At 38.4% G+C, this 12753-nt stretch overlaps 1 protein-coding gene across 3 annotated transcripts in view; it reads right to left on the bottom strand.

Moving 5' to 3' along the window:
* SHMT1 (serine hydroxymethyltransferase 1) overlaps positions 1-12753 on the bottom strand; it is a 50168-nt gene that overhangs the window by 16451 nt on the left and 20964 nt on the right. For all 3 annotated transcript variants that reach the window (XM_074298299.1, XM_074298382.1, XM_074298214.1), the window contains exons 3-6: positions 12538-12683; positions 11051-11166; positions 10483-10643; positions 7900-7981 (exon numbers count right to left, since the gene is read on the bottom strand). In XM_074298299.1, the coding sequence (XP_074154400.1) occupies positions 7900-7981; positions 10483-10643; positions 11051-11166; positions 12538-12683 (505 nt within the window). The remainder of the gene's footprint in view (positions 1-7899; positions 7982-10482; positions 10644-11050; positions 11167-12537; positions 12684-12753) is intronic.

The raw sequence follows: 12753 nt of genomic DNA, 5'->3' as shown, positions 1-12753 counted from the left end.
GGCTCCCAAGGGAAAACCCTTTTCCTCTGCTTGTTGTTCAGACATTTCAATTGTGTCTGACTTGTCCTGCCCCCATTTGGGGTTTTCTTGAGAAAGATACTGGAATGGTTTGCTATTTCCTAGCACATTTTATAGATAAGGGAATTGAGGCAAATAGGATGACATGACTTGCCCAGATAGTAAGTGTCTGTCTGAGGTCAGACTAGAAATCAGGAAGATAAGTCTTGCTGACTCCAGTCACTCTATCCACTGGCACTGTACCACCTAATTACCCCTGTTCTTTAATCCCTATCCAGGTAAGACTTACCTTTCTCAAATTTTCAACAATTTTGTCTTTCACTGTACTCTCGAGAACCTGTTCTCTTTTTTAAAATTTTTAAAATAAAAATAGCTTTTTATTTTTCAAAATACATGCAAAGATAATTTTCAGCATTAACCCTTGCAAAACTTTGTGTAGAGACCCTGTTCTATTATTAAAGAAGCTTCCCTCTCCTGGATCTCTCTGCTTCATACTCCTTCCAATTTCTTTCTCTTGAGCAGAGCTGATTCCCTCCAAATTCACTTCATCCATAACATACTATGTCATAAAATCACATAACTAGAACTGAAGGTTAAGTAGAAGTTAAGTCAGAGGTCTTATGTCCAATGCTCTAATTTTAAAGACAGGTACTGAGGGCCAACAAGATTAATAATGTGGGTTGGGTGCTTCTTGTATGCCCAGTCAGGGGGCTTTGCGTGCTAGAATGGACATGCTTTCTCTGCCAACACCCTTGGATCCCCTCTCTTTCTCTAAGGTCACACTTTCCAGCTCAGTCACTATCCAGATGTTGGTTATAGACAACTACCAGTTTATTGCCTAAATATTTGGGGAATTCAATGTCTACTTTTATATTATCTCAAATACTCTGGCTTCCTAGTCCACTCAACCAAAAATATCTAGATTTGTACCTTTACTCCATTTTGACTATCATTCTTTCCTTGGGTCACAACCTCTAATCCTTTAGCTTCTCCCTCACTCTTCATTCTTATATAGCTCACCAGAGGCTACACATATTTCCAGTCTGTTATTCTTCTGTTAACCTCACTTTTCTGTCCTTACTGTTCACTATTTCAACTCCACAATATCCTTTTTTTATATTATATATATATATTTATAATATTATCCCTTGTATTCATTTTTCCAAATTATCCCCCCCCTCCCTCTATTCCCTCCCCCCGATGACAGGCAATCCCATACATTTTACATGTGTTACAATATAACCTAGATACAATACATCCACAATATTCTTTACTCTTGGTTCCCTAGTTTCCTTCTATTACCACACATGCCTTGTAAAATCACAGCCTTGGGCTGCCTGCCACCATCCAGCTTTAATAATCCTACTTATCTCATGCTGAATGCTGCTGGCACAATGTTTGTGCTATCTTATCTCAAAGATTTCATCCCACCACTACAAAAATCCTTTTATAGTTGACTCTACTGCTCTAAGAAAAGCAGCTGTTCCAAACCTCTTTTCTCTAGTCCCCTTCCCTTCTTCTGTCATTTACTTTACTGAGAAAATCAAGGCTATTTAACTTCACCCCTCTTCTGTTGCGTGCTGTCGTCTCCAGAAGCTGCCGGATCGCTCTCTGGGAAGAGATCTGCTGTGTCTACTCAAATCTTTAAGACAGATTCTTCTTCCTGTAGTGAACCGTTGTCTCCAGGCAGTTGCTGTTAACTCTTGTCCTTAGAAGTGACTTCCCTTCCTGCAGAGAGCCCCGTCAGGCCTGATGTAATGCAGAGAGTCTCCTTCTTTCTCTGAGAGTCCTCTCTTTTATTCTCCCAGAGAATGGGCGTGGGATAATGCAAGGGCTTCTGGGAAGAACCACTTCAGCCAATGGGCTTGCTCCTTCTACCAAGTCAACCTGAGTTCTCACCTTGTAACTATCCAGACAACCTCAGTTCTCACTTAGTAATCCTAACATCTCCCCCTTTCTTTTGATTTAGAACATAGGATAGTCATGACCTTGAAACATAAATCCATCAATATGGGAAGTATTACAGATAATTACATAAATGACCTTGAAACATAAATCCATCAATATGGGAAGTATTACAGATAATTACATAAATTACATAAGCATATAGTAACATAGTAACATAACACATGCTAGAAGTATATAACATAATCATAAATTGAAAATTTATAAATGTCCATAAGTCCATTGTCCATTAGTCTCATCTTGTGTGAGGAAGTCCAATGATTCCTGCTGGTTTTAAAGTTCTTTAACAGTCTTCTTATTATCCATGCTCTTTCAGTGTCAGATGTTTCTTAGATTTTCTCCTTTATTTTGAGGTCTTTCTCTTTTTCTGTCTCTCTCTGATGGACAAAGCGAATATGACTCGTTGGCACCCATTTGATTCCTTCTCCTGCTGAAGAAATACAAGCAAACCCTCTCTCCCAGGCAGTTAACCTATCTAATTACCTTCTATTTACCACTTTCTAAATCTCTTCTCATCATCTGGCAATTACATTGGAATTGTTTGCACTGGACACAGCCCTGTTGGTTTAAAAGGCCTGTATTCTCCCCAAGTGTAATCCATTTTTGCAATCTGATTGCCTTTTGACTCACTTATCAGGTAATCCCTTTCTGCCATGTGATTGCTTTTCTGCTGGTTGATCAAATCAGAGTCCTGACCTTCTAAAGACTCTTTGGGTGTAACATCAGCTGCCATCATGCCCCAAGTCTTTTTTTGCCTGGGGCCCTGGACCTGGGCTCCTCATCCCATTTCCCTGAATTATTCTACACTCTGATGCCCAATGGAGTCCTCTGTTGCATTTTCGACATGGGGTTTTAGGTCTTCTTTCACCCTGTCTTCTCACTGTATCTCCATACCTACACTGAGCTCTTAGATGTCCAATTTTTCCACATTGAAAACATCGCCGAGTTTCTCTAGAAGGCCCTTGCCAGGAGGGACCCTGTCTTTCCACATTCATCATTGTCCGGGTGTAAAAAGCATTTGTTCCCACTGTAGCACAGCGTCTTATGATCTCCTCTAAAGGAGCATCTTTGTCTAATCCCCATATAATTCTTTTGCAAATCTCATTGGCATTTTCCTTAGCCAGATGTCTGGTCATTATTTCTGTAGCTGAATTTTCTCCAATAGTTCTTTTGACAGCAGTTTGCAAACGTCCCACAAAATCTGCAAAAGGTTCATTGGGACCTTGCTGTATTTTAGTGAAAGCCTCTCCACGATCTTTCTGTCCAGGAAGGACACCCCAAGCTTTTATTGCAGCCTTAGCAATTTGTTCATATATTGTCATGGTATAATTAATCTGTTCCGAATTCTCTCCATACCGACCTTCACCAGCCAAGTGCTCAAAAGTGAATTGTGTGTTAACTCCTATTTCCAAATTGCATCTGACTTGAATTTTACATAATTCATGAAATTCCGCAAGCCATAATAAATTTTCTCCAGGTTCCAGGCATGTCCTTGCTATGGATTTCCAATCATTCGGGGTTAGGACTTCATAAGACAAACCATCTAGTAACATTTTGACATAAGCTGATGTAGCCCCATAAAGGGTACAACCTTTTTTCAAATCCTTAATTTTATTCAAATCTAAAGGTGCATATCTTCTCCTTTTTTTACCTACAGAGTCAGTATTTTCAATCACAGGATATGCATGTATAAAATCACTTATATCCTGTCCTTCTCTCTTAGCTTTAACCAATGCTTTTTCTAATCTTGTCATAGGCTTAGGCTTCTTCACAGGCAATTCTGTTTGTGTTTCTGCCTCTTCCCCTCTTTCTTCCTCCATCTCTGAAGGTGGGGTTGATGTGGGCCTGTCAATAATCTGTTCTCTAGGCAGGGTTGAAGCTTCTTCAAGAGAATCATACCATAATTCCTCATTTAAATCCTCTTGCTCTAGGGAAAGATCTTGATCTTTCCTTTTTTCCTCACACTTCCTCCTCTGTTCATTTTTAGAACTTTTCCTTCTCCTACAACTTGCTTGATAGTTTAAGGCTAATTGAACTATGTTGTAGATATAAAATATTTCTGCAGAAATTGAACGAGGCCCATTTTTTGCTTGAAATTCTTTCATTTCATATCCCACTAGCTTCCATTTATCTACATCTATCTTTTCTTCCTCTAAGAACCAAGGGGATGTGCGTCTTAATGCAGCCAAGAGTTTAGCAATCTGTACCCAGGTTACAAGTAAACTCTGCTCCTCAATTATGTTGATTATACTCTCTATAGTACCACTCCTGAATGGAGCTGAGGTTGCTTCTGGGGCTGGGGTTGAGTCGGCTGAGGTCCAGGGATTGAATATAGCTAACATCTGCCCCATTTCAGCTATAAGAGATTCCTGGTTTATCCCTTAACAAGTTAAGTTCCTTATGTATCTATTAGCACGCTCACTTAATCTTTAACAAAGTTTCCTCGTTACTCACGGTTCTGGGTCAGAGAGACTGAGATCTAGATCGGAAGCTTTTCCACTGGAATCAGGACCGTGTCTGTCCCTGTTCGGGCGCCAAATTGCAAAGGTCTGGTCTAGCTCCTCTTGTCAGGATAAGTAAAAATCCTTGCCCCACGTTGGGCGCCAACTGTTGCGTGCTGTCGTCTCCAGAAGCTGCCGGATCGCTCTCTGGGAAGAGATCTGCTGTGTCTACTCAAATCTTTAAGACAGATTCTTCTTCCTGTAGTGAACCGTTGTCTCCAGGCAGTTGCTGTTAACTCTTGTCCTTAGAAGTGACTTCCCTTCCTGCAGAGAGCCCCGTCAGGCCTGATGTAATGCAGAGAGTCTCCTTCTTTCTCTGAGAGTCCTCTCTTTTATTCTCCCAGAGAATGGGCGTGGGATAATGCAAGGGCTTCTGGGAAGAACCACTTCAGCCAATGGGCTTGCTCCTTCTACCAAGTCAACCTGAGTTCTCACCTTGTAACTATCCAGACAACCTCAGTTCTCACTTAGTAATCCTAACACTCTTCCATATCTTAAACCCAATATCATCATCCACTTGTTCCTTCTCTGCTCCAATGTCTAACAAGGAAATCTTTTCTAGCTTAAGGTAATCTGCTCTATCTCTTGTCTTATTCCCATCTTCTTCCATCTCCTCCAGGCACCTACCTCCTTGATTCCTCTCTTTCTCCTTCAATCTTTCCATTGAATCCTTTCTGCTCATCTATAGACATGCTCCCTTTTCCCTTCATTCCCTTGATCTTTCTTAGCCATTGTCTTCTCACTTTTCTCCCTTTAATAATCAAATTTCCAAAGAGTTTGTATATATGTATATATGGCATTTACTCAGCTTAAATTCACTTCCAACCCCTTACAATCTGGCTTCTGACCTCAAAGTTACCAACAATCTCTTTACTGATAATTCAGAGGTCTTACTTGACCTCTCAACAGCTCTGAATCCTGTCAGCTAAGCTTTTTTTCCTCCTGGATACTCTCTCATTACTTGGATTCTGACACTTCTCTCTCTTTCTTAGTTGGCCTCTTACCCTTTCCTTCTGAGTATCATTTTCTAGATTGTCACACTTTTCTGGTTCATAAATTTAAAAATTCCCCAAAAATCTGTCCTAGTCTAACTCTTCCTCTGTCTTTATATTCCATCTTAGTTATCTCATTAGTTCCCATGGGTTCAATTACAATTCTATATAAATACCTCTCATATCAATATGTCAAGCCTGATTTCTCTCAAACTTTAGACCCATATGAACAACAGTATGCTGAATATCTTATAGACATTTCAGATCTAAACTCATGTGGTTTTTTCCCCTAAGCCTCTCTTCTTTTTTTTTTTATTGTTGTCATTCATTCATTCTTTTCTTTTTCTTTTTCAAAACATATGCATGGACAATTTTTCAACATTGACCCTTGCATAGCCTTGTGTTTCAGATTTTCTCCTCTTTCTTCCTACCCTCTCCCCTAGATGACAAGCAATCCAATATGTTATACATGTTAAAATATATGTTAAATGCAATATGTATAAACATATTTATATAATTCTCTTGTTGCACAAGAAAAATCAGATCAAAAAGGAAAGCAGATGAGTAAGAAAATAAAATGCAAGTAAAGAACAACAACGAGTGAGAATGTTATGTTGAGATCCACATTTAGTTCCCACAGGCCTCTCTCTGGGTATAGATGGCTCTCTTCATCACAAGATCAGTCATTTCATTGTTGGAAAGAGTTATGTTCATAAGAATTGATCATTGTAAAATATTGCTGTTGCCTGTACAATGACTTCCTGGTTCTGCTCATTTCACTTAGCATCAGTTCATGTAAGTCTCTCCAGGCCTCTCTGAAATCATCCTGCTGGTCATTTCTTATAGAACAATAATATTCCATAACATTCACATACCACAATTTATTCAGCCATTCTCCAATTGATGAGCATCCACTCAGTTTCCAGTTTCTTGCCACTACAAAAAGGGCTGCCACAAACATTTTTGCATATACAGGTCCCTTTCCCTCCTTTAAGATCTCTTTGGGATACAGACCTGGTAGAGACACTGCTAGATCAAAGAGTATGCACATTTTGATAGCCCTTTGGGCATAGTTCCAAATTGCTCTCCAGAATGGTTGGATGAGTTCATAATTCCACCAACAATGTATTAACCATTCCAGGTTTTCCCACATCCCCTCCAACATTCATCATTATCTTTTCCTGTCATCTTAGCCAATCTGACAGGTGTGTAGTGGTATCTCAGAGTTCTCTTAATTTGCATTTCTCTGATCGATAGTGATTTAGAGCATCTTTTCATATGACTAGAAATGGTTTTAATTTCTTCATCTGAAAATTGTCTGTTCATCTCCTGTGACCATTTATCAATTGGAGAATGGCTTGAATTCTTATATATTTGAGTCAATTCTCTATATATTTTAGAAATGAGGCCTTTATCAGAACCATTAAATGTAAAATTGTTTTCCCAATTTATTGCTTCCCTTCTGATCTTGTTTGAATTAGTTTTGTTTGTACAAAACCTTTTAAACTTAATATAATCAAAATTATCTATTTGGTGTTCAATTATGAGTTCCAGTTTTTCTTTGAACACAAATTCCTTCCTTCTCCAAAGGCCTGAGAGGTAAACTATCCTATGCTCTTCTAATTTGCTATGCCTCTTTTCTAAATTTCCTCTTTTCTGTTAAATATACTACCATATTTCCAGTCACCAAGGATGCAAACTTCAACATTACTTTCCCTTCCACCTTAAGACACTTATTAGCTGTGTAACCCTGGCAAGCCATTCACCCTGTTTGCCTCATCTGGAGAAGGAAATGGCAAACAGCTTCAGCATCTTTATCAAGAAAATCCCAAATAGGGTTAGAAAGAGTCAGATATAACTGAAATGACTAAAGAACAACAAATGCCAAACACCATGCTAAGTTCTAGGGATACAAAGAAAAGCAATAGACAGTCCCGGTTCCCAAGCAGCTCTAATCAGGGATTCTACATGAAAGTAACTGTACAAATAAGAATATATAGCATCAATTGGAAGTAATCAACAAGGGGAAGGCACCAAGATTAAGGAAGCCTAGGAAAAGCAGTAAAAATACTGCTCCTAGCTAAAAAATCCTCCAATGATCTACCATTACTAAAAGTAGCCTCAAAGCAGCTTCGATCCTTCATAAACTTGCTCCTGATGAAAAGCAATGACATATTTCATCTCAATCATGAAAACCTAGTGGGTCTTTGGGCTCTAATTCCTCTAGATATCTGAAGAATCTATAGGAAGGCTAACAATTTCATGCTAGAACAGAGGCAAGGTTATTCTCAGATTTGAGGATCAAAGTGAAACCAAGGAAGGGCCTCAGCAGTTAAATGGAACTGGAGAGGGCTTAATTTGGCAGAAGTTCATGTCATACGGTTCTAGAGAAAGATGAAGCTGTTTTCATTCTAGCTAATTACCTGCAATGATCAGCTTTGGGTGGAAGAGGCGGGCATTTTCTTCTAGTCTGTCATAGTCTATATAGCCAGTATCTGGGTTTACCTATGAAAGGAGAGTAACAAGATAAAGTCAGTGTAGATAAACAAAAAGTTCTTCTCTTCCCCCCTAGTCTATCCCACAAACAGCAGTCAATAAACATTCATTAAATATCTACTATCAGGCCCTAGAGCTAAAGATACAAATGTAGAAAAGGCACTCCAGGAATTTACAATTTAATCAGGGAGAACAACAAATCAAAGAAAACTGAGGAAGATGATTCTGAGAAGAAGACAGAGCAGGTGAGAAAACTTTTGGCTCTCCAAATTTTTTCTACCAAAAAGAACAGAACATTGATTCAGAGAAGTAGAAATAAAGAGTTAAAAGCAGTTGTTTTCCTAAGACAATCTGAGGAAACCCAACCTCGAGGGAGGTTCAGATTAAGTGAAATACACATATTTTTAGGTCTATTCTGCAGAATCAAGAGATGACCAGCTATGGGGGCAGCTAGAGCAACAACCTTAGCTTTCATCTTGCAGTGAGAAAGTCTGACAATTAAGTAGAAGATCTGAAGGATCTTCCAGGTCAAGGGATGTCACACCTAGGCTGTGGTTCTGAGGGGGATGGAGTGCTAGCACATACCTGATGAGTACAGTAGCCAGAGGTAGAGACCCCATTGGTTGTAGGCACTTATATGAGTCCTGGTTTCAATTCCAGGGTAAAGAGAACAGCTTTCGTTTATAGCCACCAAAGAGAACACAGGGAGCAAGATCACTTCTAGTACAGGGGCTCTAGCTTTTGCTTAGGAGTGGAGAGGAAAACCCTGAGACAGACAGTAAGAAAAAACTGAGACTTGAGACATCTTCTCCATACCTCTAGGCAACAACCTGATTACATTAACAGCTTCTAAAAAAAAAAAAAAAAAAAAAAAAAAAAAAAAAAACAAACAAACAAACAAACAAAACAAACCTAAACCTAAAACTAAATAAATAAATTTTAAAAATTGAGTAAGCAAAGGAGAAAAAGCCCAATCATAAAGCTACTATGAGATAGAGAAGATCTGGGCTCATATTCAGAGGAAGATAATGGAACTTTAAAAAAAAAAAAAAAAAAAGAAAGAAAAAGAAAAAAAAAGCCTTTCCTTTTTCAGTGAGAAACATCATAAAGCACAACAATAGTTCTTCAAAGAAGTGAAAAAGGACTTTAAAAATCAAATAAGAGAGACTGAAGAAATATTAGAAAAATAAGAGCAGTCCAAAAAAGTCAAGATAATAATGAAAATAAAGTCAACTACTTGAAATAGAGAAGGAAGAAAATATCTACATATATTTGCATATATGTGTATGTTTATAAATATCTACGTATATATGTATATGAATACACACATATGCTAAATTTTAGTCTTCTTTATAAGATGGGGAAAGAAAGGGGGGAAAAATAAAGTTAAAATTGCATAACCAAGAACAAAAGTAAACCAACAAGGAACCAAAGAAACACTGGGCATCTCTGAAAACAATGTTTAGTATTTATTATATATGTTTTCTTGAAATGGAAATGTATTGTTTTATATTGAATCCTCTTGCATGGTCTGCTGTGTACATGGTAATCTTTTTCCTTTTCTCATTTTATATTTAAGTTTAAAATTTTAAAAAAATACAATCCCCTCCCCCCAAAAAACCCCCAACAAAAACAAAGAAAACTGAAAGTGAAGGTAATGGAACTGGGTCATAGTGGCAGTCAAAGAACAAAATCATTGAACCAGAGAAGGAAATGAGGAAAAGTTTAAGGAGTTATTGTTGATGATAAAGAAAATTTTTTCCCTATTTAAATCAAGGGATACTCTTCCACTCAAACATATGCAAACACAATCATGTTTTCCTCTAAAAGGCAAATTAAGGTGACTAATAATGAGACTTACAGTATAGAAAGATAATAACTAGGCAAATCAGAGGTATATAAAAGGCAAACTAATTTACTAAAATAGTTAGCTTCAAGTAGTGGATTAGCCAACAAGAAAACACTTATTTCCTAATTAGACCACAAAAAATTCCCAGCCAAAGAAAAATACTATGTTTCCAGGGCTGCATCCCTGGCTACAAAGTAGCCAAAAGAGTTACATCAGATCAAATTTAAATCATAACATGATGATTCAATGGTGGCAACAAGCAGTTTGTAGGTCATGAAGAGAATGTTTGCTCAACAGAAGCTAAAACTATAGTTATTCATTTCCATTATCTTCAGTTGAATTCTCCAGGACCAACAAAGATATCATCAATGTAGAGTCACAGAATCACTAAATCAGAAGTGGTCTTTGAGAATTGTACATTATGAAATCTCACTTGCAGGTGCAAGAGTAAAGTCTGCTTCTAAATGCTGTTGGAAATTGATAGATGAGAATTCCATGAGGATTACACCTCATGCTCTGAAATGTGAAGCAGAATGAGAAGCGGCCAAAACACAAGGACTGTCTTTGGCGACTGATATGAGGATCCGTGGGGACCCACTCCCTTCCATTCTACAGCATCAGAGAGAAGAAGACACTTCCCAGCAGAGCCTTCCCATCTTACCTTATAGGGCATGGACTCAAAAAAAATGGAAGTGGCAGAGACTTTCTTCTTCTCTGTCATGAAGCCGTGGGTGAGGTGACCTCCATCAGGCAGGTCTAGACCCATAATCCTCCCATGGGGTTCCACCAGAGCTGTGTACACTGCAAAATTTGCAGGAGATCCTACAACAGAGAGCAGATGACTTATGCTGTCAGAGTGCCAGGGTTCAATGTGATCAGTTGGAAATTTATGCCTCCTCTCCTGGCAGCAGCTCCCTGAGACTGGGCACTACGGTCCTTATCCTAGGGTGGCCGGGGAGCACGGATGGCCTTAGTTCTCTATGCTGTCTCAGGGCATCATTTTAGGAAGAGATCATCCTTTCCCCCAATCTACAACGTCTCCCTTATAAGGAAGTTTATCACAAACATCTGAAATTCTATCCCTAAAAAATCCATTTACTTTGTTCATTGTTAAAATTGCATCTGTAGCAAGATTCAGGCTGGCACTTCAAACTCCTTTTTTTAGGGCATCTAGGGCATAAATCCCTATAATTCTAAGCTGGACAGATCTACACAGACATGGTAGTTACCTGAGTATGGTTGAACATTAACCCCCCAGTTTTCTGGGTCCAGGCCATAAACCTGCAGAGCCCTCTTCTGACATAGAATTTCCAATTCATCCACAAACTGGGTGCCACCATAATACCTACAAGATAATTAGGAAGAGAGACTTATAAACATACCAGGACTTGGTAGAATGTCTAAGTTGAGTACAAGGAGTGCAGAATCTTGAGGAATTCAAGCAATAGGAACCTGAGAAAGAACAAATGAAAAAGACCAAGACTCTTGGGGAGGTGGGAGGGAACGGGGAGGCGGAAGGGGGGAAGTAGGGAGGAGGGAAATGTTCCTAATTCCATGCCCATTTGAATACTGGAAAAATGGTGGCAGTAGAATACATGGGGGATATGGGAGTTGGAAGATCTGAGTTCAAATCCCAAGTTGCTTACTGACTAGCTAATCTGAAATGACAGGACTTTAGCTTTCTCATCTGTGAAATGAGATTATCCTTGTACTGATAATGTTTTATCAGTAACTGGAATCTGCTTTCTGTTGGGCAACAATCTTCAGAGGGCAGAACTAAACTGGGGAGGGCCAAGGAAACCACTGAATGTAAGAGATGGAAATTTGTCCCTGTTTCTAGAGGCTGGTTCATTTTTCTCCAACCCTCATTAAGTCCATTACCCTGACAGAAGCTATAACTTTCCTGGGGGTTATGTTATGTTTTAATAGAACTTATTCTGCAGAATGACTACAACAAAACAGCCCTTATCCTAATTGATTTCTATTGTTCTGGAGGTCACAAAAAGTATAGTAAAAATGAACTGAAATCTTAAAATCTTCTCTAAGCAGGCCTACTATACTACAGAATAGTAATAAGGGCTTAACTTCTGAAAGTAAGTGTAAGATGAGGCATAGTTTAGTTAAAGGCTTGGAGGTCTTATTCTGCAAATTTCAGTTGTGTTGATTCCACAGGAATTCAAACTTTTAAATTCCCTTCTCAGGAGTAAATCTCAAGCATTGGGGAAAATATTAAAAATGTTCTTATTTAGTTTCTGTCAAATATGAGGAATTCACATGTTCTTCTAAAGTCCTTTCAAAAATCCTTGGAAAAGCCCTTTGGGATCAAAAGGTTTTTCTTAAGACAAGAGATTACCTGTAATACCTTCAGATGTTAACTCTAATCTGGTTCACATTATTGCCTCTATCTTTTTTCCACTAAGAAAGGATTAAGACATCAATGGAAGGGAAGAGATATCTTTGATATGACTTCATGGGCATAGAAAATATCTAGATTGCTCAACTTTCTGGTAAGGCAATCCAAACAATAGTTTAATATATCTTATCTCTGTTCAAAATTCCTGTAAATGTTACCTGAAATTTTGAGCTAAGTCATGTCAGATGACATAGACATTTTTCTCTTCAAGCTAGAAGGGGCTAGGATTAATGTCCAATTAAGCCTAAATTTCAAATATTAATATTAATATTTTTTCTCCAACAATCTGCTCTGTTCACACACCTCTGGCCTGGGAATCCTTCTGAATACTTATTATTCATACAAGAACCCAAAGCTTCCAGAACTGCTCGACTTGCAAAATTCTCTGAAGCAATCAGTTCCAACCCAGTCTTCTGGCGATTATTCTCCTTCTTAATAATTGTATATACCTAGTGAGAATAAAAGAGATCATTAAAAAAAGACCAATTTTCAAATCCACTCAAGTCTGCTTCTACCAAA

Source organism: Sminthopsis crassicaudata, chromosome 1, assembly GCF_048593235.1.
Source record: "Sminthopsis crassicaudata isolate SCR6 chromosome 1, ASM4859323v1, whole genome shotgun sequence".
NCBI lineage: Eukaryota > Metazoa > Chordata > Mammalia > Dasyuromorphia > Dasyuridae > Sminthopsis > Sminthopsis crassicaudata.
This window is presented reverse-complemented; position numbering and strand designations above follow the sequence as displayed.